The sequence below is a fragment of the Pleuronectes platessa genome, chromosome 14 (assembly GCF_947347685.1).
Source record: "Pleuronectes platessa chromosome 14, fPlePla1.1, whole genome shotgun sequence".
In the NCBI taxonomy this organism is placed as follows: Eukaryota; Metazoa; Chordata; class Actinopteri; order Pleuronectiformes; family Pleuronectidae; genus Pleuronectes; species Pleuronectes platessa.
The window spans coordinates 9042951-9065163 of record NC_070639.1 but is presented as its reverse complement, the minus strand read 5'-3'; the positions used below and the strand labels follow the sequence as shown (position 1 = coordinate 9065163).

General features: G+C 42.0%; 3 protein-coding genes across 5 annotated transcripts; 1 reads left to right on the top strand and 2 right to left on the bottom strand.

The window, feature by feature from the left end:
• Positions 1-1052: 1052 nt before the first annotated feature.
• Positions 1053-11110, bottom strand: cracdla (cracd like a). Of its 2 annotated transcripts, none has more exons than XM_053440594.1 (10): positions 9734-11110; positions 8404-8463; positions 7725-7869; positions 7480-7615; positions 7267-7407; positions 5514-5762; positions 4274-5429; positions 2735-3711; positions 1663-1783; positions 1053-1562 (listed from the first exon to the last, which is right to left on the bottom strand). In XM_053440594.1, the coding sequence occupies exons 2-10, from the start codon at positions 8450-8452 to the stop codon at positions 1369-1371; spliced, it is 3168 nt and encodes a 1055-aa protein (XP_053296569.1). In that variant the 5' UTR covers positions 8453-8463; positions 9734-11110; the 3' UTR covers positions 1053-1368. The 2 variants fall into 2 exon arrangements, with proteins under 2 accessions (XP_053296569.1, XP_053296570.1); XM_053440595.1 differs by having other exon boundaries at positions 4274-5426.
• A 1106-nt stretch (positions 11111-12216) lies between these two features.
• Positions 12217-16266, bottom strand: mitd1 (MIT, microtubule interacting and transport, domain containing 1). Of its 2 annotated transcripts, none has more exons than XM_053440596.1 (7): positions 16003-16266; positions 15809-15913; positions 15407-15543; positions 15084-15170; positions 14879-14991; positions 13198-13258; positions 12217-13104 (listed from the first exon to the last, which is right to left on the bottom strand). In XM_053440596.1, exons 1-7 carry the CDS (start codon positions 16145-16147, stop codon positions 13009-13011), a joined length of 744 nt encoding a protein of 247 aa, XP_053296571.1. In that variant the 5' UTR covers positions 16148-16266; the 3' UTR covers positions 12217-13008. The 2 variants fall into 2 exon arrangements, with proteins under 2 accessions (XP_053296571.1, XP_053296572.1); XM_053440597.1 differs by having other exon boundaries at positions 15809-15910.
• A 363-nt stretch (positions 16267-16629) lies between these two features.
• On the top strand, positions 16630-19324 carry mrpl30 (mitochondrial ribosomal protein L30). The gene is made up of 5 exons (XM_053439767.1): positions 16630-16929; positions 17369-17452; positions 17961-18107; positions 18402-18475; positions 18809-19324. The coding sequence occupies exons 1-5, from the start codon at positions 16888-16890 to the stop codon at positions 18939-18941; spliced, it is 480 nt and encodes a 159-aa protein (XP_053295742.1). The 5' UTR covers positions 16630-16887; the 3' UTR covers positions 18942-19324.
• Positions 19325-22213: the final 2889 nt, after the last annotated feature.

Sequence of the window (22213 nt, the reverse complement as noted above, 5' to 3'; positions counted from 1 at the left end):
TAAATAATAGAGAGAGAGAGAGAGAGAGAGAGAGAGAGCGAGAGAGAGAGAGAAAGAGAGAGAATAACGAAACAAGTAGTGATATTTTTACAATTTTTTCTTTATGAAAAAACATGTACAAAGGAATCAGGTATAGCATTGAAAGCACATGTTAAGCACAGTAAGTGTGCAAATGTATCCACATTTGAACTCACTGTATCTGGGGTTTTATGAAGATTACTCAAAACCCATCCTCGATGATCGGGGTGCAGCAAGGCACAGAGTGAAAATATGGCCTGCAGGTGATGCTGTACAGCAAATATGTGTGCAAATGGATTTCCTTTTATATATCTGTTCATAACTGCGTAATTTATCACACATGGACAAGCTGGGACAACAGTTATTAACAAAACAGAGATTGTTGTGGTTGGTTATCAGCAGGTGGGGAAACACACTGCCCTCTACTGGCTCTCTGTTGGAGCATTTCAGTCCTGTTGCAAGGAATCATGGCGTCTGGTTTGACAGCAATATAAGTTTTGAGCAGCACATCGATTTAGAAATGTATCAGATTTTAATGTTTAAATACACAGAGATCATTTAATTGCTTTTGTCTCATCCCAACTGGATTATTGCTTCCGCCATCTTTACTTCGGTGAGACAAACATCTATTGAGCAATACAGACTGCTGCTGCCAGGCTCTGCACGGCCCTAGTTCCCAGCTTTATCTGATCTTTTAGTTTGCACTAGAATGAAATATGCAAACCTCAGGCAGAGGTGTTTTGTCTATTTTATATCACTGATACCTCATCTGTTTTATTATGCTGCCTTTGAAAATTACTTTGTAATGTGGATTTAGAAAAGGATACTATAACCAAATTATTATTATTACCATCAGCCGTTATTCCACTCACTGACATTGTCCAAAACCTTTTTACTGCCTCATCTCAACCAGCTAAAAGGTCATTTCTGATCATTTACTAAAGCAGTATATGATGTGCATATTGTACTGGGCTACTGTGACTATGTCGTTGTACATAAAGGGACTCCACAAGTGACATTAAATGTGTTGTTTATTTAACATACAGTGTCAACAGCTGTATGATGAATCAGCTAAAACAGGATTCGGAAATACCCCTCATTTTAAAGTGGTTGTGGTGCAGAGGGATCATAGTGAACTTTTCAACATGGACTCTATCTTTCAACATCAACAATTAACAATTAAATACAATTCAAACACAACAGCCTCACAACATAAATTATCACAGTTTCCGCATCATTCTAACAGTCACACCAAACATTCAGCTCATTAACCTTAATAAAGGTGGTATTTGTCTGCAGGGCAGCTCAACTTCATGTTGTCATATTCTCTATATTTGTCTCTTTTCCTTCTTAGTCCATGGTCTTGTCACTCCAGGCCATTGACTTTCTCTTGGCCAGTTCCATCCAGGACGGCTTTCCACTGTCCGACATGGACTGCAACTCTGACGACTGTGTGGGGGACGATGAAGGCGAAGAAGATGCAGGGTTTTTCCGGAGCCATTTGTCCTCACTGGGCCTGTCCGGGACTTTGGTGGGGATCGACTCTACACAACAAACAAACATAACTTGTGTCACATTGCTGTAATGCGAGATACTGACTTTCTATAGGTATCATTATGATGATTATACTGTATGTTAAAGCACCTGTAGGTTTTACCCCTGGTCTTCCTTCTGGTTTTGTGTCTGTGCTCAGAGGCGTTGCATTGGCAGAGACAGGGGATTCATCGGATGACTGCACTTCCGATTGAGCTTTCTTCAATTCCACCTGAGAAGAGCTGAGAGTTAGAACATCTACTCAGGATAAAATATTGGTCCAGGATCCAGGTAGTTAAAGGATGAATCTCTGAATCTGAATAATATTCACTTCTGCCAAGGAGGATTGGTTTTCCTTTGTTGTTTGTTTATTTGCACAATTGTGGAGAGGTGAGACATAACATAACAAAGACCCCATTCATTTTTGGCCCAGGAATTATTTTTCTTAGACTTAACATGATAGGTTTTTTTTTTTTCAAATTTGTGATGATTTCCCAGAGAATTAGTCATAGATCTTAATGAATTAAATCTGTCACGTTTAGGGAACTGAGTGTCTGCAATTCGATGATGATCAAATAATAATCAGGTTCTAGTGAATTTAAATGTGGTTTCATGAGGGGACTGTTTGTCCTTGGCGGAGGCGAGTGCCAATCTTTTTATATTTACATTATATATCACATACCTGTTCAGCAGTTATGAATATGGGCATATTTAATATATTTAATTCAATCCCACATTTACCTCCCTGCAGCTGTAAATACTCATCTGTGTTGTCACAAACAAAAACACCTTTATACTCTTGTTTGAGAAATGTTTGCTAAAAACAACTGTTTTCTGAAGTTTTAAGAAAACCTCCTTGACATATTCACCAATTTGCCAGAGAATAATAAATGGATCTTGATTTTAAAAAAATCAGGCATGTTTAGGGGACTGATGAGTGTTTGCAATTTGGTGAAGCTTGATTGAATTTCAGGGGACTGTTAGGCCTCGGCATTGGTGCGTGCTCTACTGACTGTCATTCTCGTTGTGATCAGTTTTTAAAGATTTACAGGTTCAGCAGGAGGGAAGGCTTGAGACTGAGACAGGGCAAGGAAAAGGTGAGGATTTGTTACAAAGAAAGAAAAATGTAGTGTATTACTAGAATTGTACTTTATGTCGTTTTCACAGTTTCAAAGTTACCCACCTCCTTCGCTCCAGCTGGTGTGACCCACTCTGACGTTTTTTCCAGAAAAGCAGCCCTCTTGCTCACTGACCCGCCCAGAACTGCTCGTCTTCCTATGGGAGAGGGACCCTCTTTTTCCTGCACGTTGGCGTCTCGCTCCCCTTTTCCCAGGGCAGACACTGGGGGAAGAGGGGCTGTGATCGATGTGGTGGTGGAAACTGAAGCTGTGGGTTTGAGCGGGTTGGTGGGCTGGACACCTCGATTAGTCCAAGCAGGTGGCTGGGAGGTGGCTGGCTGGCTTGAGGAAGATTGTGCAAGAGAGTGGGTGGCGCTCCCCTTCAGTGCAAACTGAGACGAGGTGTCTGCTTGTGTAGAAGAACGTAGTGGAAACTGTGGGGTCCATGGCTTGGTCTGTACAGGTGGATGAGACAAACACTGAGAGGCAGACTGAGTTATACTTGGGTGTGACTGGGATTCATTGGTTTGTTTGGATGTTTGTGCTTCTTTAGGAGTTTCTGACAGACCAGTAGCTACCGTTGTGGGGTTCTGTTGCACTGACACAAGTGATGGTTTGACAGCTTGTGCTTGACTTGTACTTTGCACCGTTGCTGTTTTCACTGTATAACTGGATGGCAGATTTGCAGCCTGCGATGGTGTTGAACCCTGCTGCACTTCAGCAATCTGTGTCTCCGTTTGAGTCGTCGGCTGCACTTGTGCTTGCGGTCGAGCCACAGTCTGCGCGCCTGTAAAGTCTCTGGGAAACCTGCTCGTGAAGAGATGCTGCAGTGTTCTGGTCTTTTCCATTGCGAGGCTCATCCAGGACAATTCAGATGATGCTGGTGCGGGGGCAAACTGGGGCTCCTGAGGCACAGAGGGGGCAGTCCCTACTTCCCCGGCGTCGGAGGAGGTTGCTCGGACCTCTGCAGACGTGATGGAAGAATTGCCCGTTGATGGTATGGTATTCTTGAGTGGAAGGGTGGAGCCAGAGGCGGTTGGACCTGTGGAGGTGATGCAAATCTGTTAGACACTCTTGACAGCACTGTTAAAGCTAGCCTGGGTGGCGCGTTAATGAGTGCAAAGGTCTTTTGTGATCAGTTAGAATCGCATCTCTCTGGAGAGATAATTTACGCTGTGGGACCTATCTCCTTTCAAAGGTGCAGCACTGCAGAGTGAATCAATAATTAACTGTACACGAGACTGAAAAAAATGGCTAGCGGTTGTGAATTTAAACCATGGCTTGTTGCACAATATGGAGTAAACAAATATACGTTTTTTGTTGTTGTCATTACCTGAAGCTCTCAAGCCAAAGCCAGAACCCCAAAGTCCCCTATTAAAATGCATTTAAATTCACTAGATCTGGATTTTCATTTGGATCTGCACCAAATGTCACACACTCTGGATCCGTCACCCTGTTCTGGATTGATACCAAAATTGTATGGATTCTTTCCTGAACCACATGGCATCCTTCCACTCAGTTTCTTTTAAATAAATGACATAGTTTGGATGAAAACCTAGTCTACGTCCAAAGGTAGCAGTTTAACAACTTCTCAAAAAGCTCACCTGACACTCTGATGTCTCCAGAGGTGGATGGGGTACAGGGGATGAGCGGCTTTTTAGACACGTAGCCGGCATTATCACTCGTCTCCTGTCTGTTTTGTTTGTCACACTGGTCCTCACTGACTGGCGGCTTAGAGAAATGGTTAGGGGTCGGATCAGCTCGAACTCTCATCGACTGAGACGTTGAGCGTAGTTTCACACCAAATGCTGTCTTCCCTTCTTCCTCCTGGACCTCCTCCTGTGCTTCCATTGCTTCCTCCACCACCTCCTGGCTGCTCTCCACCTCCTCCTTTGCTGAAGTGTCTGCGGCTGCATTTTTAGACGCAGATGCCACTGGTTCTGTCTTTTTGAGGCTGTCCATCTTATCCCATGTAATCCCTGAGCCTTTGCGTAGAGATCCCTCTTGCTTTAGGCGTCCCACAACTCTGTCTTTAAGTTCCTCCTTTTCCCTTAAGCCTGCGACACGTTTCTCCTCTGTCCCCCCTTTGCTCTTGTGCCTGGCTTCGGCTTGAATCAGCACTCCCACAAAACTATTCGACCGGGGTCTCTCCCTATCTTGTTTCTTGGCAGAGGTGATGGAGAAATGAAAGGAGCCAGATCCTGGGGCAGATCTCTTTATTCCTCTTATGCTCTCTGTCTCATCTTTAACCTGCTGTTGAATGGTGGATCCCCTGGAGGCCAGTGCTGAGCTGGAGGTAGAGGACATCTGGCCCGAGGTCTCTTCAGTCACTCCAATCTTTTTAAGAGTATTCTTCTTGTCGTGGAAAATTACATGTTTCTCAGAATCCCCCTGTCCTTTGGTTTTGAGTTCTGACTCTATAAAGGATGAATGTGGACGTTCAGCGGACGCAACCTCCACTGATCTTTGAGGCTTAGGTCGAAGAACCTGTGAGGAGATAGAGGGTAGACTCATATGAGGAGCATGATCCATTTGGGAAGAAGACAAACCGGATGTTTTGGGGGCTTCTTCTAAAGTTATTGGTGCAACCTCTGGGGATTTGGTGGGAAGGTGCTGAGCTATGGTCGTAGTGTCTGTTTCTCTTTGTTCTGTTTCTAGCGACACCTTGTCTGGAGCACAAAGCCGCTGCTCCTCTTCTTCCACATACTCAGGGTGGTCAATGTTGTTCAGGGCCTGTGACGGAAGCCTAAAATCAGTCTGCTTAAAAAAAAACAAAGACAGAGAGGTCATGAAAGTGAATGAGGTGTGCTGTGTGTTGTTTGACGAACAGTACGAATCACTCACTGTTGCGAGTCTCTGCTTGGTGCTGGCCCGTTGGTTTCTGGGCTTGACGGACATCCGGTGGCGCGCAGCAGAGGTATCCAGGCAGGGGGTGAACTGAGCAGGAGAACTGAAGTCCAACGGACTGTCAATGATGGGGGAAATGGATGGGACAGCAGGAGGTAGAGGATGGGATGGAAACTGGGGCGCAAAGTTGGTCAGTGCAGGTTTGGAGATAGGTGAGAGAGGACGAAGGGATGGCTTGGATATGGTCTGAGAAGAAATTAATAAAATATTATTCATCATATTCATTTCCTTATACACCTAAACGTAGCTCAGGGGTCCGCAACCTTTACTCTCAAAAGAGCCATTTTGCCCCCTCTTCCCCTAAATAAAATTTGTCTGGAGCTGCCAAACATATTTGATAACATAGCTTATACAGTTTTATATATATAGATATATATAGATATAGATTATTATATATGTGTGTTTGTTGCATTTATGACAATAAGGAAAACTGTTGACATTTTATTGCTATTTTTACCTGTTACAACAATGGAGAACAAACTCTTATGATGAGGAGAAGAAAATACACTGGCATAGGCCTACTTTGAAATAAATTAAACACAGAACTATGCAGGCCTGTATAAGTCCTCCCCATTTTTGTGGGAAATGTATAACATAAGAAGTAGCCCTCTGAAATAAATAAAGCTACAGCTGCAGCCTAATAGCTTAAACAGAGTAAACATAAAAAAGGCCAGTTTGTATTAAACTATTACTTAAATCCGTTTCAGTGTGCTGTCATTTCTTCTGTTTTTCCCTCACCCACGTACAGTGATCAACCTGTGACTCATATTTTAGTTAACGAATATATAAAAAAAAAAAAGTGAGAGCAGGTCAGACTGGAGGCGGACAGAGAAACTGAAGCTCAGTACAAACCAACTGCAGCTTCTGATCTGATCTAGAAGCTGCAGCGCTGATCTCTGAGCAGCTGTGACCAGATAAACTGGGTGTTTTCACTGTTTCCACTGATAAGAAGCAGCTTCAAGTGAACAAGCTCTAATCTCACGGGGTGTTTCTGAGCGAGCGAGTGGGGACAATGGGGTGAGGCCTCTGATAGCACACACAAACCCATAAACACACACACTCGCCCGCTCCTGGTATTTCATGACGGCCTGATATGATGATGATTTAAAAATTGAACATGAACTTGAACGTGACGTTCATTCACGTTCATCATATGAAAGCTGATTCGTTAAGTTCACCGTTGAAACATATGCGCGACGTGCACAACACTGTACTGGGATCCACTGCATAGGGGCTGAAGGGCCGCATGTGGCTCCGGAGCCGCGGGTTGACGACCCCTGACATAGCCTGACTCTGTCCTACCTGCTCATTCTATAGTTTTCAATTCGTCAAGTAATCCCATGAAAAGAAACGAAAAAAGGATGAGCTATCTCTGTGGCTCAGACCACCACTGTTTCCACATATTCCTGAGCTAGAATATACATATGAGCACACACAAACATGAAGAAGTCCTGAAGTTCAAATGCACTGCCTCTAAACTGATGAGCACATATTGTTGGTGCTAACTTTTCTGATCTTCTCCTCTTGTTCCTGCTCAACTTAAAGCTGTGGCTCCAGAGGACAGTGTGAAAGAGTTTAATAAATGTACTGAGACTATATAATGAGTATGACTCACAGAGCTTCATTTAAACATAAACTCTTATACTTGTACTGATTAACCACATAGATAACTAGAGAGATGAATTATTACCTTGGAGACCCCTCCCTGTGATGTAACATCCCGTCCTGAAACGTCACATGAGCTGTCATCCTCTGAGCGGTCCTCTGGACGTCTGACTGGCACAACCAAGGGGGGTGGCCCCAAATGCATCTTCTGCTGCTGAAGCTTGATCTATGATACCAGAGAACCTAGTGTTTAAACAAATACAACTACATTTGTAAAGGCCCAAGTGAGAGTTTATACCTGCAGAGCTTTTATCTTGCTGTGAACGTTCTCCTGGGATAAGACCCTGGCTGGTTCAGTGTCTGTCAGAACCTCCTCAGCCAGAAAGATGCTGTCATGGGAGAACGCCCGGGATCCCATCATTCCCTGGGAGCATCTGAGGTAGCAAAACAGAAATAGTTTAAAAGATTAGATGAGAAATTTGGACAGGACATTGGCCTATAGGGGACATTTATTCAAGGATTTACTATCATATAGGCACTCACACCAAATCCTCCTCTGATCCTAGTCCCTGTTCTGCAGCGATGTCACTGGACGACTGACTGAGTTTGGTGTTTCCCTCTCCATCTGTTCTCTTGTTCCTGCCGAAGAGACGAGTTCTCAGGGACTTGAGTTTAGACTTTTTCCGTCCTGTCAGAGATTGAGATGAAGGAGATCCAGGTCACAGCAGCTCTCTCTCTCTCTCTTTCACTCATACACACACGCACACAGTCGTGTCTCCATGACTACATTGACTATTATTGATTTCCTGGAGACTTACTCTAACCTTAACCATAGCTATTACTTCCTTAACCCTTACCCTGACCTTAACCTTAACCCAAACCTAAACTTAACTTAAACCTAACCTTACGTTATGGGGACTTGATTTTTGTCCCCATAATAAAGAAATGTCCCCACAACATGAGTAACACCTATACCACACACACACTAGCATAATTTACATACTGTTGTCTAAATGATCTTTTCTAATTGTAACATCAGGCGTACATCAGCTTGTGCTGAAGATTATTATCTATCACTGACGATAGCCGTGGCGTGTGCGAGTCACATGTTTCCGTGTTATGCTGACAAAGTCCTTTACTTTGATAGCTTGCTTTTGTCATCGAGTTGCTTCTCTCCCCACCATAATTCTCTCATGCAAAACGTCACGACAGATAATCTCACCTGGAATGTCTTCAGTGCCTTCTTCTAAATCTCCAGAGGAAGCCTCCATTGGTCTGAGCTCTGAAGAAAAGTTCACAGGAAAGTGTAAAAAGAAAGGTACTGATAAGAAGCAACTATAGGTATAGAGTTTTTAAAGGTTGGGCCTCCAATGTGGCGTGAGCTCTGTTCTCTATGGAGCTTGCATATGCACTTGATGCAGTCGTGTGATTGCCAGAGGATGTGACAATGGACTTTAGGTTCAAAGGTTTATTGGTGTTATCAGGAACAGAACAAACCTTCACTGTAGCTCAGTGGGGTGTGGTAAAGAAACTCTCTCCCCGAGCAACAAAATACAAACAAAGACACTTTAACAAGAGCATAGTACATGGTAGAAAAGTGCAGCCTCATGAAGTAAACCCACTATGCAGGTTCCAAGCAGGAGGATTTCTGGTACGGCAAAGCTGAGTGCAGCCTGGATAGCTCTGAAAAAAGCTAAAGCTCAAATTTTTCATCTCAGCCAGCTTCACTCTTGCCTGACAAACATCCGGATTGGGTAGTAATGTTAATGGATGCAAGGATCATTGCAGAGAGTGTGTTTGCTCTGTTTTACAGACTTGCCTTCCCCCGGTGATACTGTTCTGTTAGAGATTTGCACACACCAGGTTCTATGTTTCATGCACTTCTCCCTGTGTATCCTAGAAACTGCATGGTGTCAACAAAGCTTTATCCTTTACAGCACGGCTGCGTGATAAGACCAGATGTGTCTGCACTTCACTGCACTTCTCATATCACTCAACAGGCTCAGGTACAACCTCTAAGGATATAGGCACATAAACGCAGCTCGACAATCTGAAAGTTGCCTGTGGTGTCTTACATAAGGTTTGAACCTCTCGCCCTACAAATGAATTTCTACTCGTCAGTGGAATTACCACCACAGGGAATGAAAAAGTGTTCATGCATCAGGCCAGAGTTTTTGCCATCCGGTGAGCCAAGCTATAGCCCAAGCCGAAATGAGGATAATCTCATGGATTATTGACATTGCAGAGAGATCCTTGTAAGATTTCACAGCACCATAATCTACAACAGCTTAATCACAAACTTCTCTTGCCGCGTATTCCACTGCACAACATTCACCGGACATGCACAGGAAAAGTAGCTCTGATTCACAATGTGAAAACCTTTATAACACACACACACACACACACACACACACACACACACACACACACACACACACACACACACACACACACACACACACACACACACACACACACACACACACACACACACACACACACACACACACACACACACACACACCTTGCAGTACAACAATGCATTAATTTACCCAGCGTTCAGCAGCAGCAGCTCTGCTCCCCTTCCTCCCGTTTGTCCTCCACTCTGCTTTGAGTTGTCCCGTGTCGGCTGTGTCCCTGTCCTAATGTTTAAACCTCAGGCTTGCGTCATGCACATCTGCGGATGGAGGGAGATGCAGAGGGAAGGGAGCGAGGGAAGTGGAAGAAGAAAGAAAGAACAGGCAGGGAGGGGAGAGAGAGCAACAGAGAGAGAGAACGAGAGAGAAGGTCACTTTATGACAGGGTGAGCAAATGCACAAAGAGAAAAGAGGACAGGAGAGAAAGAGTGAGTGAGTGAGCAAGAGAGAGAGAGAGAGAGAGAGAGAGAGAGAGAGAGAGAGAGAGAGAGAGATACTCTATTACATTAGTGGCACACTGTGGCCCTTTGCGCTAAGCTCCTTATGAAACACTAACCTGATTTTAGGCCCAGAAATGAGAGTAGAGGGAAAAAATAAAGCTCCGGTTGGAAAGAGGACGAGGATACAGGAATTACAGCCCATAGAACTGTTTACACATTGAACCCCTCTAGGATCGTGTGTGGTGTATACACTTGCATTTATATCTTTATGAGGACCATTAAGAGCATTGATCTCACCAGGGGAAGATATTTTGTCCGGTCCTTGATTTTTCAGAGAGCTTAAAAGGGTGAAGACTTGGATTATGGATTAGGGCTAAAATTATGTTTAGGATAGCGTTAGGGTCAGGGTAAGGCATTTAGTTGTGATGGCCAAGGTTAGGTTATGGGTTAGGCATTTAGTTGTGATGGTCAAAGTTAGGTTATGGGTTAGGCATTTAGTTGTGATGGTCAAGGTTAAGTTAAGGGTTAGGCATTTAGTTGTGATGGTTAAGGTTAGAGTAAGGGTTAGGGTTAAGCATTTAGCTGTGATGGTTAGGGTTAGGATTAGGGTTAACAGTTATCTTGATTCCTCCCCCTGCCTCGTCCAATCAGCAGTTGAACTGGCAGCCAAAGACGAAGGAATGGCCAACACACATCAGTCAATAGCTCTCCATCCCCATACAGATGTCCCCTACTATCACACTGGATAGTATTTAGAGATGAGAGTATAGAGGCCACTGGGCTACCGTCAGTGAGAGCGAGGGAGAGCAGCAGAAAAAATAAACCAGCAGAACATAAACCCAGCCACTGACATCTGGATTACATGCAACAAACCACAAGCAGCATGTCAACAGTGACATAAGAGTCTGGGATGTGCTGTATTTTTAATTCCAATTCCATTCATGGATTTGTTGTCGATAATCTACACATACAGGACAATATGCATATCTTATTTAAAATGGGTTTACAGTGTGCAAATACTGACATAGCACTGACTGCCACTTGTAATGCAGTCTTTGTCCCTTTCCCTCAAGTAAAACAGAAACAGTTGTGATGGTCTCTGATTCATATGACGGGATTATATTTTTTTCCCTCTCAGAGGCCAGATGGGGCCTGTGCATATCGAGATTAAGGCCGGTGGATAATCCGATCGCAGCACTGTTTGAACTCAGGAGCGTACCCATTCATACCAACAATTGATTCCCATGAATATTAAAGGAGGGTATTTTCACTATGTTTATTTTAGTTCAATTCTCGTTAAATTCATATTAAGAGACACAAAAATCTCTGCTACCACAGCATACTGATGGTTCACATACATTTATTTATATTACATTGCATTATAGATAGTATATTCTGGCATTAACAAAATGGTGTTCATTGTTTGGGCCTTTCATGAACACCAGATGATATGTAAACTGAGGACTGCGTATTTTAAAGTTGTGTGTCTATAGCCAGCAGAAACTATCTGTGTAAAGGTGGAACGGAATAAAAACTACCAAATGCATTTCCTGCTGAAAATGCAATGTGAATACTGAGTTGATTTGCTGAATCAAGCTGAGAGTGCTGAATGTGCAGGAAAGCAAAGCAGAAGACAGCTGAATGAGTTTAGTTTACTATGTAAACTTCCTTGAGATAATGTATGCTGTGATTTGTCACACAAATCAAATTCAATTTAATTGAATTAGTTGAATTTCTTTGCTGAAAAAAACCAACAAGATGAAGTGGAATAGTGGTACAGTAAAAACTGTTGATTGCACCTAAAGAAGACTTCAACTGAAGATCTGTTGAAATGCAAAATCGACAATTGGAAGACAAAGTCTGAATGGAATTCTAGAAGCATATGTGTGTTTGTGTGTATGCGGTAGAAGCTGTATCATATCAATGGGTTGTCCCCACAGAAATAGTGAAAAAGAAGGGTGTTTAATCAACTGATCAGATGTACTTGTGTGTGTCTGACAGAGGAGAATCCCTGCAGAAATAATCAAGACTAAATTCTGTTTAATGAGACAGTTTCCCATTGTTTTTAATAAAAAAATATGAAGTTCTTCAATACATTGCTCTGAATTTATTTGTTTTTAATCATTAGCTGAAGAAACTGAGAAACAAGAAACATGTTGATGAAAAATCTGAAAGGCAATGTGTGTGTGTTCCTGTACTTACATCTTTGTGAAGACTATTTAATCATAGACTTACAGAGTGAAGACATTTTTGGAAAGTGAGGACATTTTGACCAGCATTCACTTTTCAATGGACTGTTTAATAGTTAAGACTTGGTTTTAGGGTTAGAATTAGGTTTGAGTTGGGGTTTGGTTAGGGTTAGGCATTTAGCTTGGACAGTCAGGTAAGGGCACAAAGTATGAAGAGGATTAGTTGAAATTATTTTTTAATTAAAGTGGAAATAATCGTTTCTCACACAAAAATAAGTACAAACTCAATATCTACTAACTACTAAAATAACCAATTAGAAGTAGAAACGTGAGACTATACTAGCTAAGTTACTACTTCTGCAGGACTTATTTTATCGTCACATGTACTTTAAAATAACTGAATATGTAAGTCTCAGGAAAAGTTCAAAGATTTTGAAAAACACAGAGACGTTACGATGTCATACAAGCACTTTTAATAAATTAAAAAAAAAACTATTTAGAAACATTTCCACCAGGTGGCGGTATGACACCCTCAAAAAGACGCCTCAAAAGTGATGAAGACGAATCCAGAGAAGATATATAAAATACTCCATCACATAGTTGATCGATAGTTAATACGTATCAGCGCCGAGATGCGCAATGTAAGATGATCCTGATCACTATAGTTTACATGAAGGCAAAAATCCAGCAGTAGAGCAGATGAGTATGTGTGTGCATTAAAGGCAGGAAAGTGGATGAAGTCCCTTGAGATAGAATAACAGTAAGTCCAGCTTGAGGAATATCATAGTGTTTTAGTGTGTTGGGTGTGAAAAATGTCGACAGTGGTCTCATGGCACTGTCTGAGGTCATAGTCACAATATCCAATAGAGAAGCGGCCCTGTGGGACGTAATGCAAGAACATAGTTTACCACCAGATGACAATGTTCCATGACAATTAAAGGATTGATTACTAGGAAGTGTGGAAACTCACCTTAGGTCTCTTGAAGTAATCCAATCCTCTTCCTATCTTTATGATCCAACCATTGTCAAACCTGTAAAAACTAAATTATATCTAGATTCCGGTCCACGAAATACATTCACAGTGAGGCAAAATACACTCCTGATCAAAATCTTAAGACCAGTTAAAAAATTGCATGAATTTGCATTTTGCACTGTTGGATCTTAGGAAGGTTCTAAGTAGAGCTTCAAAATGCAAAAAGAAGAAATGGGAACAAGAGCCCAAAAGTTGTGAGCAGGCAATTTATTGAAAACAACAATTTAACTCAAATAGGCTGTTCATCAGCTGATCAAAGGTTTAAGACCACAGCCTTTAAACGGCTAAATCTGTGCAAAAATTTGGATTCCATGTCATTTCCTGTCAAGTAATCACACTGTGAAGATCTCTTGATGGCAAAGGCAAAAAAGCTCACCGTCTTTGAACGTGGTAGGATTGTTGAACTGCATAAACAAGGCCTCTCACAACGTGCCATCGCTGCTGAGGTTGGACGTAGTAAGACAGCCATTTTGCATTTCTTAAAAGATCCTCAGGGTTATGGAACAAAAAAATCAAGTGGTAGACCCAAAAAAATCTCACTGGCGCTGAGCCGGAGGATCCGAATGGCTGTCCGTCAAGACACGGGACGATCCTCATCCCAAATTAAGGCCATTACTGGTGCTGACTGCAGCCCAATAACCATCAGACGGCATCTGCGAAGGAAGGGCTTCAAAAACAAGAAACGTCTTCAAAGGCCACGTCTCCTTCAACGCCACAAAATTGCCCGTTTAGACTTTGCAAGGGAGCACCAAACATGGGACATTCAAAGGTGGAAGAAAGTTTTATTCTCTGACGAGAAAAAATTTAACCTTGATAGTCCTGATGGCTTCCAACGTTACTGGCATGACAAGGAGATGCCACCTGAGATGTTTTCTACGCGGCACAGTGGAGGGGGCGCCATCATGATCTGGGGTGCTTTTTCCTTCAATGGAACAATGGAGCTCCAGGTTGTGCAGGGGCGTCAAACAGCAGCTGGCTATGTGGAGATGTTGCAGCGGGCATCCCTCATGACTGAGGGCCCTCGTCTGTGTGGTAACGACTGGGTTTTTCAGCAGGACAACGCTCCAATTCACAATGCCCGTCTGACCAAGACTTTTTTCCAGGAGAATAACATCACTCTTTTGGACCATCCTGCGTGTTCCCCTGATCTTAATCCAATTGAGGACATTTGGGGATGGATGGCAAGGGAAGTTTACAAAAATAGACTTCAGTTCCAGACAGTGGCGCAACATTCGCACTAGCCTTTTGGAAACACTTGCATCAAGCATGCCAAAACGAATTTTTGAAGTGATCAACAATAATGGTGGAGCTACTCATTAATGAGTCAGTTTTTGACACTTTAATTTCTGTTTTAGGAGGTTTTGGTTTTTTTTTTAGCTGTGGTCTTAAACTTTTGATCAGCTGATGAACAGCCTACTTCAGTTAAATTGTTGTTTTCAATAAATTGCCTGCTCACAACTTTTGGGCTCTTGTTCCCATTTCTTCTTTTTGCATTTTAAAACTCTACTTAGAACCTTCCTAAGATTCAACAGTGCAAAATGCAAATTCATGCAATTTTTTAACTGGTCTTAAGATTTTGATCAGGAGTGTAGGAAGGCTGATGTGTGATATGCTGTACCTGATCTCCCTGTCGTGGATGGTGGAGGAGTACTGCACATCCAGATCCATCCCGTGAGTGCTGAGACTCTCTTTGAGCTCAGCCAAAGCTCTTGTCTGTTGGCTGCTGTCCTGCTGCAGGAGCAAGCGAAGACAACAAACATCATATTACGACCAGCAGAGAATGCAAAGGATGCTGTGGGCTAGTATATATATAAATAACCTACTTCATCCTGTGAGGTGAGGAGATGGATCCTCTTCACCTTGCACGGCGCTTTGAGCAGCATCTCGCAGAACCGAACAAAGTTGTAGAGCTGTGGTGAAGAGAGGGGATGAAAGGCATTTTGGATATGAGATACTGTACAAGGGTAAGTTCATGTCTGAACACAGCTTGAATACCATGACTGTTTGCAGCTGATTGTCTTTAACAGAACTTTCTCACTTTGAAAAAATTATGAGAACTGGCTTCAGGTTATGAATTAGCTGGTCTGATTGATGCTTTTCTTAAAAGTGGTTAACTCATATTAATGAGTCATAACTACTTACGTACCTGGTGGGTGTGTCTTATGTATGGGTCCTCCACCCAGACCTCCGTCAGTGAACTGCTGATGTACGGCTTGAACAGAACCTCGTAGCTATGACCTGTAGCATCCTCCAGTATTTTATTCTGCTCATGGTACTTCCCGTCTGACAGGACAGAGGGAAACAAAATCAAAGTTAGAGCCATGTGTTTGTATATTCATATATGTGTGTATGTATAGGTATATGTTTGAATGTAAGTTTGAATGTATGTATAGATGGATTAGTGAACAGATGAATGGATTGATTAATGGATGGATGGATGGATGAGTGGATGGACAAGTAGATAGATGAATGGACGAATAGACGGATAGATGAGTTCATGAATACATGGATGGATGAATAGACGAATAGATGAGTGGATGACATCTACCTTCTTTCATCTGGCTGACCAGAGCTTTGATCTGCTCGGCTCGGGCCATGTAGCCTTGTGTCTTCTCTCTGTAGTGTCCTCTCTTGGAATCATCCTTCACAGCTGCTGACAGAGGAAACAAGAAGAAACAGTGATGGCCCCTGTCTCCGGGTTCTCACTAATGTACCTGTGGGATCCAGACAACAGACAGAGACCTTTCAACACGTCGATCAGCAGCTGGATTCCCTCCTGGTAGCAGACCAGGGACTCCGGGAGGCGGCCGCTGTGGTCCAGCTCCACCGCCCGTTTCAGGACGGACACGGCGGCGTTCTCCATCCCTGTCACGTGGTTCTGTGTCATGGTTGAGTCGCCTGTTGTTCTTCGACTTGATTTTATAAAACGGACAATGTCGTCATGATTAAAAGTTGTTGAGAAACTCGCTCAGAGAAGCGCGACTGCTTCCTGATGGCTGAGAGGGAGCACCGCCAAAATAGGTCCGGGTGAAACATAACACTGCAAGGTTGTATGAGCAATATAAGTCAATCAAACTTTATTTATATTTCACCTTTCAAATAAATCGATTCATAGTCTTTACAGGAGATTTTGAAAACATGGGTTGTTGTCAACTGAAAATGATTCACACCTTTGGATTAAGTGGATAGCAAATATTAAAAATAAAATAACCTGGTTCAACAGACATTGTTTTAGATACAAATAAATTCAATAAGAAGTGAAATATATTTTTCCCAAAAAGATTTTAATAGTTTATTGTTTCTCGGTTTAAAATATCATATAAAGTGGGCTGGGAACCTTGTTCAAGTAACCCTTGTAACGTCGGCGGATTTACACAGTAGCTCTTCGACACTTCCGGTTGTGCCGGTCATGGAGGATAAATCCAACGTGAACAAATTGAATCACTGCTATTTTCCAGCTCTTGGATAAATACTTAGAGAGTAGTTCATATATGTGATGTGAATATAGTCACAGTTGTGTGTTCGTTCATTTAGTGTTGAGTTTAGTTGGGTGTTTTTGTGTTTGTGGCGTCGGGGGGGCTGTAACCTTGATGCAGCTGGAGAAGAAGTAACCGTCCTGAAGAAAACATGGCAGGTGTTTGTCGTGGTTTGAGCTCCTTGTCAACACAGGTGAGAACCTCACTGCTACCACAGCCACATACTGGCCCAATCAAATCACGTTTTCGCTGGGTTTTATAAACCAGTACAGACATACCTCACACAAGATCAGGATCGTCTCATTACAGTATTATTCACAGAAACCATTAAAGGTCCAGTGTGTTAGATTTAGGTGAAAGGGATCTAATGGTGAACATTTAATCAAAAGACAAGAACAAACTATTCCTGGGGTATGTCTATTCTCTGCAGAATTAATCAAACTTAGTCCTATGTAATGATTTTTAAATGAACCCAGCAATACTGTCCTGCAGTTTTTATTATCATATTGTTAAGTGGTCCAAATGAACAAGTCATTGTATTTGTGTTCTTTACTATTAGTGAGCAAAGCTGCCTTCAGCCTCTGTGATTAACTGTGTGTTTTTGACCTGTCACTGTTTTTGTGTGTTTACAGATCCTGACACAAGCTGCACTTTCACCCCGCCCCTGGTTTGTGTCTACACGCAGCAAGTTTTACAAATCAAGGATCCCAAAAGAGGTAATAATCATTTTATATCCAAACGACAAAAAATGGGGCTCGATAACCTGCTTATTCTGCCAACCACACTCAGCTTTCCCTCCACACTCTGTGAGGAAGACACACACAAACCCATCGACTGTCTCTCACTGTCAGATTGACCATCAGCATGCAAGGCCGGATTCGGCAAGAACTCTGTAGATACCAATTAGCTGTGTGCGTTCACAAAACAATCATACAGTTCTCGACTGCAGGTGTGTTATCTCTCACCCCATCCCTGACCAATCAGCTCCAAAAGTTAAACATCTGGAGATTCACTCCCAAATACTCCACATTTAGTCAAAATCCATCCCTTCTTTGTTTAGTTATTTTATTTGCGCACACATACACATGAACACACACTGCAGCGTAGCACAGCATTTATGAGAACCATAGTGACTGCTTCTTTCTTCACTTCTAAACAATGAAATGACTTATTCTGTGATTATTCTATGTCGTCAGTATTCAGCTTCTCTGTGTTTGTTTGCAGCTCTTTGCAGAGAGGTCGAAAGAACATGAGAAATATGGAGGAGATCCAGAGCAACCTCATAAACTGCACATAGTGACTCGAATCAAAAGTGTGATGCGGAGACCATACTGGGAGAAAGAGATGGTGAAAGATCTGGGGCTTGAAAAGGTAAGTTAGACTTTTATCCAATTTCAGTTTGCCTCCTCTGCTTTAATGTTGAGTGACAACTAAAGCCCATCCTGTTATGATCCCACCAGTAGCGATGCCATGAGCACTTTGTAGTTTTTGCAATTTAATCAAAACCACCTCTAGCGAGCCATGCTCAAGACAGGTAATTGAGATTAGAAAACTGATCCACTATAGAGGCACCAAGTATTGTGTATGTATATAATTCTATTGAAAATGTAATCCTTTGATTTATTTACTTGTTCACACCTTGTTCTCTCTTTGCTTTGCGTTTAGGCACACGTCCCAGTGATACACAAAAATACTCCTGCAGTTAACAACCGACTTAAATTTGTAAAGCACCTGGTGAGGTAAGGTTATTGTGCCAAAAGGGGGTGAAACAGTTGTTTTGAATTAGGAATTTTAAAGCTGTTTTCAGACGTGCACCTAACTCTGGACATTTCCCGGAGTTTTTCCTGCCCCCGAGTAAAATTGTATGATAAATGTTCAAGTGAGCAAATGTGTGTCTTTAGTCTCTGAACATCATCAAGGATTGCAGTAAAAAAAAATTCGGATAACTTGAGTTTCACATGAAGATTTATTTATCCATTTGAGGTACTTGTTTGGTCGTTGAAGGAACACAGGAATTGCGACTGTTTGGATAATTTCCTTCCTTTCTGTCATTTGTTTCCTGGTTCATTCAGAGTCCAGCCTCTGAAGACGCCCTATGGACTCCCTGCTGAACAGGACATGGCCGAGACTTTCATTAACAGCAAGGGAGAGCTGATTGTCCGTCGCCTCCTCCAACCTGTAGAACCCAAGGCCATTGAATCCTAGCCTTACTCTCACTAAGTGAATAATTCAGTTGTACATAAATATCATGTAAAGATGTGTCTCCATGTGTACCAGTTCAGATTCTACTTCAGGAAGGTAGCTGACTATGGGTCTGCATAATGAAGCAGGAACAACAGGATTATAAAATGGACTGATCAATTTTGCTGTGTAAAATCTGTCTGTGTTGCAGGTTTGAACGGGTTCCTGATTTACTCAGTAAAGTTATTGGTTTGTTTAATCTACTCATCAGTCTATGTCAGTTTGAATAGCACCATATTAATCACACATTTCCATGACAGTTTAGAAACAGAGGGTTGCTCATTTTCTATATAAAACACACTTTATACGAGCTAGAATTAAAGACCTTTAAAAAGGAAATACATGTATCTTTTTGACTTTGGTGTTTTTCTGTGTCACCTTCTCCACAATGGTTCTATTAACTTTCTTACCAGTTTAAGCTGTTTCACTTGTAAAGGTGTTCGCACATATTTCATATTACAAGATACAATATCACACAATCCATGTAATCGCTGTAGTTTCTAATCCTCCAGAGGAGTGCGAGAGGCTGGAGCTGCTCCCAGCTGACATTGGATAGGAAGCAGGGTGCACCCTGGGTAATCACAGCTGATGTGTGGAGACTGTTCCCTCAACATGACTTTCCAGAAAATAAATAGTCTGTTAGGCCCATAGTACCACTGGAACATTCTAATGCCACTGTTCATTATATGTATGACTCGTCTCAATTGTTGTATATTTTAATGTGGAGGAACATTGATCATGTGTTACCGCAGGCAGCTCCATTGCATCATGTTTACTAACAAACTAAACATTTATTGACCGTGTTTAACTTCTTAACACTAAGAATTATTCACCTCTGCCAAGAAGGTGTGGGAAATAAGGTGCAGCTTGGATTTGAGGTGACTGTTTGGCTTTGTTGGAAGTAGAGACACTACTGACTAGTGTCTTTTTTTCTCGATGTGAGAAGCTCCTCCATTTTACTTGAGCATTGCAGTGTAGCACAGTGTCCTGCCACTCAATATACAGTACGAGCTAAAAACCAGGGATCAGGATTCAAGACCCGCCTGAAGCTGACATCTCCAGGCTGTTTTTGACAGATCACCTGCTGCCCTGCTCTACCTGATGAGGCAGGACAACTTATATATCTATGTCGTTCTCATTAGTGTCCTCACAGTTTAATTAACTACAATCCAAACAGGTCTGAATGTGCAAGGTCATTGGTATCATCCACACCACTTGAGCTCTTTATATTTGTCTCAAGGCTTGTTTCAAGGTGTATGAGAAGCAAACCTCAATTAGTTAAGGACACTCCTCTGATTTCACACAAGCATTTGTGACGAGCATTTCGGTCGTCTCCAGAATCAGAGTCGTTACTTCAGCCTCTGATGGTTTTCTTCTCCACTTTCGTTATCTTTGAGCCTACAGGCTTGCGTAGGTCAGTCACCTGTGAAGACCAGCATCATTTACCCCTGAACCAGCGTGGAGAAATGCGCTCCCTCGGCCACAGGGATGAGCTAGCCCCACGCCACTACGCTGCCATGGGTGGAATCAGGACACCAGCGGACACATGAGCTGGATCAGGCTGTCGTGTTGGCACAATATCTAATACTATGTAAATTTAAAAACAAAAATGAACCATAACCATTTAAAATTAAATATATATTTTTTTAATTTTAGTATTTAATTAATTTAAATGGACATAGTGTAACATATTTTGCAATTAATAGGTGAATTCCTGCCTATTTTAAGACTTCAGTATATTGCCGGCAAGAGGATGAGGAAAAGTGGGATTCAAACCCACAACCTTCTTGTTGGAGAACGATCACTCTAACAACTAGGCCATACCACCTTCTGATTTCTGTGAGGAACTAAGCGTTATAAGATGAAAACCAAATTATCGTGCGCGTGTGTGTCCGTGTCATTCTATGCTGCTTTTGATTTGCAGTTTTGTACTAACAGGAGAAAACGTCCTTCAAAGTCGTACACAACACAATATGGATGATGGGTACACAGTTGTAGTGATGGTGGATACTTGTGTATTCCAAACACATGAGCTGTTAAAAGACCTACCTCGTACATAACTAACCATCAAGTAGATAAACTACAGGTCTATGAGAAGAATTTAGATAAACCATTACTATTCGAAGAAGAGAATTTCCTTCTCAATCAGAGAAACTGTCTCTGTTTACACCTTAATCATAATGTAGCTTAAAAACCCAAAGCAAAGAATTAAATCATTTCAACATGCATCAGTAGAGATTCAATTATCTGAAATAGTTTTTAATAAAACATGCACTTGTCAAAGTGTAGGTGTGCTATGTCTTGAATAACAGCTTCGGATTCCTATCACTTGTCTGTGCATATGTACTAACTTTCTGGAGGCCAAGTGTGAATTATGAAATGTGAGAATGGATTTACAAAAAAGAACTGAACGGGATGCATGACAGTTTGCGTGTGTATGTTGGGGGGCGCCAATTTGAAATCTCACGTAGGCCGCCAACATTGCCAGCCCTGCTTGGGTGACATGTGCTGTACCTTCATTCCTAATAACACTGACCCTGATGGTTCTTTCACTAACGCTCTGTCGTAATTGCTTGCAACTTCTGTCATATGAACTAAAAGGTTACGCCAGTGTAGGTGATATTGGATCCTGCTGGGATTCCATGTTTGGTAAGTGGAAGTCCTTGTTTATCACCACGGCCATCGGGTTACTTCTTATCACCATGTTAATGTTCTACATTGCATCTTTGTGAATTTCTTGGCCTGATGTTTATTGTTTATTTATTTATATATGTATGTACACTGTTGTGATCATTTTATGATCAAAGAGAGGAATAACAAATCTTACCAATATACCACGCTATATATTATCTCTGCTTATGCATACTCTTTCTGCTTGTGAAAATGTTAAGATGACATTAGAGCCACGAATCTGTCTCCCACCACCAAGAGGCCTTCAGCATGTCTGTCTTATCTCCTGGGATCTAATATTCAGACACATATAGATATCAACACACATATTAGTTCTCACAAAAGTCAATGCATAGTTCTCACACAAACTCCCAACCAGGGTTCAGCTCTTCATACGCACACATTTTTTCAGTGTATCTGCATAGAAAGCATACGTCTTCAACTGTTACTTTGTCATTCCCTCTGCAGAATGCTCATCGCACACTGTAGGATTGTCTGATCTTTCTTGCAAGGAATAAAATCCTCTTAAAAGACTATTACATCTCTTTATCTCAGAAGTCTCACCA